General features: G+C 44.0%; 2 protein-coding genes across 2 annotated transcripts in view; one reads left to right on the top strand and one right to left on the bottom strand.

Moving 5' to 3' along the window:
• Positions 1-2,755, top strand: part of LOC119580371 — a 3,170-nt gene extending 415 nt beyond the window's left edge. Inside the window, exons 2-6 of the mRNA XM_037928488.1 lie at positions 196-280; positions 441-631; positions 1,472-1,611; positions 1,873-1,972; positions 2,213-2,755. Coding sequence (XP_037784416.1) covers positions 196-280; positions 441-631; positions 1,472-1,611; positions 1,873-1,972; positions 2,213-2,554 — 858 coding nt within the window. The 3' untranslated portion in view covers positions 2,555-2,755. The remainder of the gene's footprint in view (positions 1-195; positions 281-440; positions 632-1,471; positions 1,612-1,872; positions 1,973-2,212) is intronic.
• The window catches only part of LOC119579953, a gene marked incomplete at its 5' end in the record, with an annotated part of 53,383 nt that overhangs the window by 35,407 nt on the left and 7,976 nt on the right, over positions 1-10,000 (bottom strand). Inside the window, 1 exon segment of the mRNA XM_037927799.1 lies at positions 3,464-3,697. Within this exon segment, the coding sequence (XP_037783727.1) occupies positions 3,464-3,697 (234 nt within the window).

Here is a 10,000-nt window from a genome sequence, read left to right as displayed (position 1 = left end):
CACTATTACACTGGACAAGCGACTCTGACGCGAAAGCTTATTTGTTTGTTACTCTGCCATCATACGTAAATAAACGAATAAGACATAATATTCTGGGCTGTTGGATAACACCATCGACCGAGCATCCATACCTTGTAAGTGTTAATAAGTCTCCATCTGCCGTTCAACAATGTTCACAGGTGTTCTGTGTTCCAGGTGTTAACCTTGATCGCAATGGTGGGCGTGTGCGTGGGAGCTCCGCAAGGCGCTTTCAACATTCCTGTACCCAGCGTTCCTTCAGGTAATGTGCATGTTCTGTAGTGCCGTGTATATGTGGCACCTCCAGAATACGTGAATGTACTGTAGTGCCGTGTAAATGTGGCAGTGTCTATTTATGTGTGAACAAGTCTGCTCACCCTCGACAGGAACTTGACTCGTAGTTGCATGCTCTTCTCCTCCAGGTCTTTACGGTCTGCCCAACGCTGGTGGTGTCTCCTCTAGTGGGTCCATCTCATCGGATCAGGGTATCCGGGTGGTAGCATCTCAGTTGAATTCACTGCCTGCCTCGCCCTCTGCCCCTTCACCGCCATCTGGACCCGCCCCACCACCTGCGCCCACTGCTCCGCCCACGACCACCACCCACATGCCACCCGTATGTATGACTGCATATCACAGCTAAGGAACTTCTTTCGCTCTCACCTTCACAACTGCTGCTCGCTTCCCCATGTCGCATTTTCATACGGTCAATTTTAGTTTTTAATCTAGATTACTAAATCATATGGATCCGGTTCAAAGGATGCCAGCAAATAACGAAGTAATAGTAAGCTGTTAAGATATATTTTCAAATGTTAATAATTCTGAAGCTGTGATGGTTTAGTATCTATGCATCTTGTGTGTTTAGGTAAACAGATCTCTACAATTAAATTTAGAAATATATATAAAAAAGAAGCTGCTTGCAGAAGGCTGGTGCTACTTTCAGCATCTCTTAAACGTTTTACCGCGCGTCACCTTTTCCTTCCTTATAATCCCAGACCAGTTCAATACGACCTGCTTCCCTTTCCCACGACCTGCTGAACTTCCTTGTGACGTGGAACTCTTTTCCGACCCCTCCCCCCAACACCCCGCCCAAATTCCCCGCCCCCGAGGTTTCCCCGGCCTTAACCCCCACGTCGCGAAGCCCTATGACCATGGTAGTATTTCTCGTAAGCTTTGGGTCTCCGCTTCTTGATAACTTGACTCATCACTACAGCCACGTACTCACCACTCGCGTTCACCCGAGTTCCGAATAACCACCACAAAGCACCATATTCACTCACACAGCACTAACAGTATCAACCCTATTCAATATAAATATAATCACAATTGTCACAGCCTAACCAACACCCCCAAACACCCCACGAATCTATCACAAGTTATATAAACATCCGTAGACACAAATAAACTAGATATCCGACTAATCAGCGCCCACTCCACACCCTCCCCTCGCCCGCAGATGCCGTACCAGTTCTCCTACAACATCATGGACGGAATCTCCTCGGTCTACTCCTCGAGGACGGAGGAGCAGCTGGAAGACGGGCCCCTCGTCGGGAGCTACTCGTACCTGCGTCCCGATGGCGTCTACATGACCGTTATGTACGTTTTTGTCTTGTTTTTTCGTCTTCTGTTTATTCTCTTCTATTCGTATGTGTGGTTCTTGTTTTCTTCAGAACTTTATCTCCACCTTCACCTCCGAGTTTCGCAACTGAAGTGCGCAGCTCTCCTGGCTGACTGGAGCTTTTGTTACCCGTGTATTTATAGAACAAAGTGTATGTGTGTCTCTGGGTGGTTGTCTTAACACCTGTTCGCCGCCACTGACTCCCACCCTTTTCTCTCCCCGTCACTCCACCCCCACAGGTACACTGCCGACGAGAACGGCTACCGCGCTGAGGTGAAGGAGAGCCTCGAGGCACCGCAGGACCTCCAGTCCGTAGAGGACAACCGCGCTAAGTACGAGGTGAGGAAAAAAGTCTACGGACGACACACATCCAACTTCATTTACTCCCAAGATCAATATATAACAATAACAGTAATAAACCATTTGTCAGAGTGTCAATACAGGACTAAGTCAACTCTCTTCCGAAGAATAACTTGAGAAGTGGTAAAAAAAACAACTAAAGGAACGAGAAAAGGGGCGAAAGTCCAACAAACAACTAAACCGTTTCTTAAACGGCACCCCTCTCCCCCCCCACGTCAGGTGAGCCTACCCGGAGCCGAGACGTACCTGGTGGACGTGACCGACGACGAGCTCCGCGAGTACATCCTCCAGGCGGCGGCATTCGAGGCTTCGCAGGTCCAGGCGACAACCCTTCCGCCGCAGACCCAGTCGCAGTCCCTCTCGCAGACTCAGAGCCTGTCGCAGTCGAACTCCCAGTCCCAGTTCTCCACGCTTACCCAACCTCAGGCCCAGGGCACCAGCTCCATCTCGCAGACCTCCAGCTCGAGCACGAACCAGTCGCCGCCAGTGAGGGGCGCTCAGTCTCCCTCAGGCTACAGCTACCCCCAGCCTTCGATTCCCTTCGGGTTCTCCCAACCTTAATTCCCTTTCTTCCATCCTCCTTTAATTCCCCTTCTTCCACGGTCTCTCCGAAATAAAATTCCATCTCGTCACAGAAAGAGGCGATAACAACGGCATATTATAAACCTCTTTCTTGTGTATTTATACATTTTTAATCACACGATTTTGTATTTCGTCACAAAATAAAATATCCACCACGTGAATAAACTTTCCAATATTACCCATCCGTATATTGCACATTACCTATACAAATTTGTAATATTCAGATACGAGAGGGACTCCGAACCGAATGTAATACGATAAAAAAAAAACAAAAAAACGACACCATCTGTGGTATTTAGAATGGACAACATAATCTCTAACACTACCTCCGATTAACATGTTCCTCGCAGAATTAAGCTAAAATTACCCCCGCCGACAGGACCGGAACAAAACACACGGATAAGCAGCAATAACAACGACCAAATATTCATGATTATTCCTCTATCGACCTCTTGTGAATAAGAACCCATTCGAACCGTTCTGTATAGGTGGTTCATCGAGGGCTGCCTTTAGCTTCAATCATCACCCCGTCAGCATAAATAATAACAGTGATAACAATAATAAGGTAATGGTAATGATAATAGAAAAATAAACTAATAAAAAAATAACAATAATAATAATAACAGTAACAATATTAATAATAATTATAATAATAAAAAAATAATAACAATAATAATAATAACAGTAACAATATTAATAATAATTATAATAATAATAATAATAATCATAATAATAATAATGACAAAAGTAATAATAACAATAATAATAATAACAAAAGTAATAATAATAATAATAATAATAATAAAAGCAAATAATGCTAAGTGAATAAATCCCCAATCTACTGCTACCCAAGGAAACTCCAGGGAGCATCCCTGACCGGCGACCGACCTGGCTTGAGGGTGCCCTGCAGCGCGGCGGGCCCTCCCGGGGACACGGCCTGGATGTAGAGGCCGTGGTCGACGCCCTCGGCGATCATGACCCCGAGGGAGCCATCCTTCTTCAGGAGGGTGACGGTGTCCAGGCGGCGCTCAGGCCCCCCTCGCGCGGCCGGGCACTGGAGGAACCGCTCCACCAGCGAGTCGCTCACGCTCTCCTCCACCACCGTGCTGCGGATGGACGGCTCTGCGGGAGGACGCGGAACAGATAAATAAATAACGAACGAATAAATAAATGAATAGATAAATAAAACAATGAAAATAAATAAATAAATAATGAATGAATGAATGAATAAAATGAATAATAAATAATAAATAAATAATAAATAAGTGAATAAATGAATATATAATTGATGAATAAATAAATAAATAAATAATGATGAATATATAAATAAAATAATCAATAAATCAATAATGAATAAATAAATAAGGGGAAGTAAATGGGGGAGGAAGAAGAAGGGAATGGAGGGAGAATTGAGAGAAGGGGGAGAGGAACGGAAAGAAGAAGGAACGAAGGGAGAAGGGAGAGAAGAGGAGGAGAAGGGAGAGAAGAGGAGGAGAAGAAGAGGAGAGGAAAGGGAAAGGAGAGGAGAAGGGAAAACCAAAGAGTGGGAGAGGGGAGGGAACAGAACAGGAGGGGGGGGAGGGTGAAAAGAGGCTCATACTGGGGGCAAACGATTTTCCTTATCTTATCTTTATCATCATGCCTTCTGACAGTTACCCTTCAAGTGGACATAGATAACATAGCTGGTGTTAAGAAAAAAATGAATAGAATGCATATTGACTGTGGACTGGCAATAGCATCTATTGGAAAGAAAGACTGATTTACTGCGCAATATGAGACAAAAAACAATAAACAGAAATTAGAGCTAAAAAGAAAAGAAACACGCGCGCGCGCACACACACACACACACACACACTCAAACACACACATACATTCAGAGAGAGAGAGAGAGAGAGAGAGAGAGAGAGAGAGAGAGAGAGAGAGAGAGAGAGTGAGGCAGAAAGACAGACAGACAAGATGAAAACCAAACAACCAAACAATAAAATAAAACAAACCAAAACAAGAGTGAGCCAAATGTACAATAAACCACAGAAGAAAAAAGAAAAAAGAAAAAAAATCCAGAAATTTCCTTCGTTCTGTGCCGAGAAAAGCCAGACCCAGCTGAGAGGCAACACCAAACCCTCATTCACCCCCCATGAAACCGCTTTGTCCTAAATGCTACAATCATCTGCTAATTAATGGTCTCCACGCGATAATCTATTATCCTCTTAGCGTTTAATTATGTGTCCTACACGAACATGATTATCTAGTCTGTGGAAACTAAGAGGCGTAACTCTGAACACGCACATGCAAACAGGCGCTGTATAAACACAAATATAAACAAACACACACAAACACACACACACACACACACACACACACACACATATATATATATATATATATATATATATATATATATATATATATATATATATATACACACACATATTTATACATACATACATACTTGCATACATATATACATGCATGTATGTATACATACATAGCGTACACACACACACACACACACACACACACACACACACACACACACACCAACCACACACACACACACACACACACACACACACACACACACACACACACACACACACACACACACACACACACACACACACACACACACACGTGCGTGTGCGTAAATAAATAAACAATCGCGCAATCACACATGAACCACAAGCTGCTCAAAATCTCTACCCGCATGCCACGCCTAATACCAGCTGCTCAAAAGCAACAGACATAAAAAAAACATACAGAAATCTACCCAAGCTGAACAAACAGACAAACCAACGATTACGTGTAGTAGGACGAGCCGTGCTAGAGGTGTGCCATAAAAATAAACAAACACAGGTGTATAGAGTGACTCGGAGCCTGGGCGCTGATACACACACCGGGGCGGATACAGGCTCTGGGTCACTGAAACAAGGTTGTGGGGCTGGTGCGGACCGGATGGCGGGTGCACGGAGGATCATAGGTTTGGAACGCATGCTATTTGTGCATTTTCTGATTTATCTTTTCTTTTCGTTCTTTCTGGCTGGCTTTCTTTCTTTCTCTCGCTCTTGCGCTCTCTCTCTCCTCTTCTCGTCTCTCTCTCTCTCTCTCTCTCTCTCTCTCTCTCTCTCTCTCTCTCTCCTCTCTCCCCACACACACACACACACACACACACACACACACACACACACACACACACACACACACACACACACACACACACACACACACACACACACACACACACACAGGTGCAAGACAAGTCCACGTGGCCGTCACACCTGCACGGGACCCGACGGCACCCAGGTGGAAGGTCGTGATGGTGAGTCGGGACCGCCCACCGCCTCCCGCACGCCTCCGCACGCCCATTACTCATAGCGGGCCGCCCACAGCTTCACTGGTCTTTCATACCCGGAGAAAGCAGGATTCTTAATACGGTCTTCGGCTGCCTCTTCTTGGGTCTTTCATCTCATTTTTCTTTTACCTCTTATCTCATTTCTTTCATCATTATATCAATATTTACGCATCACTCTCTTCGTTTTTTTTTTCTTTAGCATATATTTCTTTTCTTTTTCATGCACATCACTGTTTCCAAAGCGTTTCTATTTTCCAACAACACAGGCGACGTTTCAGCACTAAACACGAGAGAAAATGGGGAAAACTAATTACATCAACGCAGGCAAACACAAAGCTAAGTAATAAAATAAATCGCGTGTGAATTGCAACAGAAAAACGCCAGGCAAAAAAAGATTCATTCCTCGTTGCACGCTGCAGAGTCAGCTCCTCTAATCTGGTAAAGTTCTTCTTTGCGATCAGCTGATTTCAGTACAGGCATTTAAGACGCAAGGAAATGAAATCTGGCAACATTTCTTTACTCAATTTCCACGTACTTCCCCGTTTCAAAAAATAAAAAGTAAAACATGTAATAAACTATAATAAATTAGTTAAGGCACAAAAATAAGACAGATTTTCTCAGTAACAAAATTGAAAGCAGCAAATTCACATTTTAGCTAAAACACCTGAAACAAAAGCATCACACAGATATCAGGCACGAATAACACAGACGTTATGATGAGTGGCACCTGTGATGGCAACACTTCGGCGAATCTTTGGACATCTGTTACATGAGTCACTTACCAATTCCCCCTCTTCCCTCCCTCCCCTCCCCTCTTCCTTCTCTCCCTCCCCCTCCTGCTTTTCCTTCCTTCCTTCACCCTATCAGTATTCCTCCCCTCCCCTCTTCCCCTTTCTCCTTTTTCTTTGCCTTCCCTCTAACCTTTACCTTTTCTTCCCCTTCCCCTTCATTCATTGCCTCCCCTCTTTCACTTCCCCTTTATTTGTTGTCTCCCCTTTCCTTTTCCTTTCCTTTCCCTCTTCCCTTCCACAAATTCTTTCTCTCTCCTATTTTTTCCTCCCATCTCCCCCTCTCACCTTCCTCCCTTCCTATTATCCATTGCCCCCTTCCTTCCTTCCGTCCTTCCTTCCTTCCTTCCTTACTTCCTCTCTTCTCCTCTCCCTTATCCCCCCCCCCTCTTCCTCTCCACCTATCCCTTCCCTCCTCTCTCTTTCCCCTTTCTTCCCCTACCCCTTTTCCTTCCCTCCCCTCTTCCTCTTCTTCCCCTTCTCCTTTCCTCCCTTTTCCCCCTCTCCTTTCTCCTCCCTTGGGTTTTCCACAACATAATCATAAAATGTTAACACGAGTCCCCTACAACCTACTCCCTCTCTAGTATAACGTCATATGCCCCTATTATGCTGTAAATAGATAATGCATGCTAATAGGGATGTGTTAGATAGAGCTAGATATATAGATATATATAGATAGATACAGACAGATAGATGGATGGATAAATAGATAAATGGACGGATATATAGACAGATCGTCAAAGTTATGGAAATAGATAGATAGACAGTGAGAAAAAGCAGACAGACATACAGACAGATAGAGATTGAATTATGTATCAAAATAGGGTAGTGAGAACTACCTTAAAGAAACAAAAACTGAAAATGAGACCAAATTCATAATTCATAACAGCACAAAGAAAAGAAAAGAAAGAAAGAAAGAAAAAAAAGAAAGAAAGAAAGAAAAAAAAAAAACGCCCACGACCTCCGGACTCAGTGCTTCCCACAGTGACAGGTGAGATAGATTTACATAAAAATGTAACCTCTTTTTTGTCCTTTGAGACTCTACCATCTCCCACTCCCCTTAAAGAAGAAGAGGAAGAGGAAGAAGAAGAAGAAGAAGAAGAAGAAGAAGAAGAAGAAGAAGAAGAAGAAGAAGAAGAGAAGAAGAAGAAAGAAGAAGAAGAAGAAGAAGAAGGAAGAAGAAAAAAAAAAGAAAAGATAGAGGATTAAGAAGAAGAAGGAGGGGGGAGGGGAATGAAAATAAATAAAATAATATAGATACGATGACATTTATAGAGAGAAAGAAAATAAGGAAAATAGGTTAAATTAACAAATAAGTGACAGAGACGGCAAATTATGAAAGGAATAAGGACATAAGAAGAGAAGCAAGTACGTAGAACAAGAGAAGGCAATGCGGTGAATAAAAGACAAAAAAGGGGCAACTCAAGAAAGTTAAGGACACGAGATGAAAAAAGGAATAAAGGTAGGAGAAAAAAAGGAGAAAGAGAACAAGAAAAAAACAAACAAGGAAGCACCAGAACAAACGAAGAAGAAAAAGCGAAACAAGGATAATAATGACGTACAAACAAAACCGATATAGATCTCCAATACGAAGAGCCACGACAGACCAGAGACCATCTGACCTCCTTCCCCCTCCCTCCCCCTCTCCCTCACCCTCTTCTCCCCCTCTTCACCCCTACTTCCCCCTCCATCCCCCCTCCCTCTCCCCCTTCCCCCTCCACCCCCCTCCCTTTCCTCCTTCCCCCTTCCCCCTCCATCCCCCCTCCCTCTCCCCTCTCCCTCTCCCTCCTTCCCCTCTTCCTCCCTAACCCCTTCTATCGGACCCGTAAATCAAATGCACGCCGCATCGATCATTTTGTAATGAGGTCTTCACACAACCGTCACACAAGGTAGAATGGTTTATCTATCAAAAATATAATAACAACAATAATGAAATATCCATTTCGTAATTTAATTAAATAAGTGTACTTAAGCGTATATTTTGGCGAGTCTCTGCCTTTGTTGTCACGAGTCGATTCGGGTGTTGGTGCGGCACACATGAGGAATAAATAAATATATAATTAGGTGTATCGGTTATGTTATCGTTACGTCGGTATGACGTGGTATCATTACGTCCGCTACATTTTTGTAAATTAAATCCGGTGCTGGCAAAGACGCCGTAAAACCATCTACTCTCACCTTTTTTTTCAATTAACTGCCAAAACCTTCCCTTTCGTTACAACCCAATCATCCAATTAAGAGTCGAAGTGGCTAAAGAATCAAAACTTTTTTTCGGAACTTGATCATCAATTTGATCATTATTAAGGCATTGCCCTTACCCCGACCCCGTTACCCAGTACCAAAATGCCCAAAATATCTCGCTACAAGACAGACAAATACACAAACTAAAAAACCGCACTGCTCACGCCATCAATGGCTAAATTCACGTTCAACGTTTCTCTCGCGACGTTGTTACGAAATAAATACACGACACGTATCGGAAATGTAACAAGCAACGTAACGCAACACACACCACCAAGTATTTTTCTTTTTCTTTAATAATATGTTACGACCGAAACAATATCGAGTAACGCACACAACCGTCACACCAGCGAGATCAGCGGTACTATGATTCACTTGGTCGGTCGTACCGCTCCATCATTTCGCCCTCCCCCCCTCTTTCCCCCTTCCCCACCTTATCTCCAGCACACATCCTTCCCCCACCTTATCCCCAGCCCCCTACCCCCCCTACCACATCAGCTGCCCCCCTTCCCCCAATCCAAACCCACAACACTTGTCATCTACCCCCCTTACCCCCACCTTCGCGCCACATGCCACAGGTGTTCAAGTGAGGGGGGAGGGGTGGGGGGCGGGAAGGGGCAGGGGGGAGTGAATGCAGAAATGAGACAGATTGTTTCCGTAACTCGGTGGAATTTGTGATTCTGGTGTATCGAGTAATATTTGGAAGATAGTAATGCCCATTGAACAAAAAAGGAGAAGGCAAAAATATATAATAAAAACATTAGTAATACTTAAATGTATGACTAGTATTCAATAAATTCCTGGCCTACTTAGGCAAGGTGTGCAGCGAAGTATAAATAGCAAACATTTTTGTGCGCTTAACCGACAACAGCACAACATTCATAACAGTAACATAACAGTGTGAATAAACAAACACATATGCATACTGACTGACAAACACACACACAAACAAACAAACAATCTCCCTCCCTCCCTCTCCCTCCCTCCTCCCCTCTCCCTCTCTCTCTCCCTGTCCATCCCCCTTTCCCCTCCTCTCCCTCTCCCTCT

This window comes from Penaeus monodon, chromosome 13, assembly GCF_015228065.2.
Source record: "Penaeus monodon isolate SGIC_2016 chromosome 13, NSTDA_Pmon_1, whole genome shotgun sequence".
NCBI lineage: Eukaryota > Metazoa > Arthropoda > Malacostraca > Decapoda > Penaeidae > Penaeus > Penaeus monodon.
The sequence above is the reverse complement of the archived record's forward strand: the minus strand, read 5'-3'. Positions and strand labels throughout refer to the sequence as shown.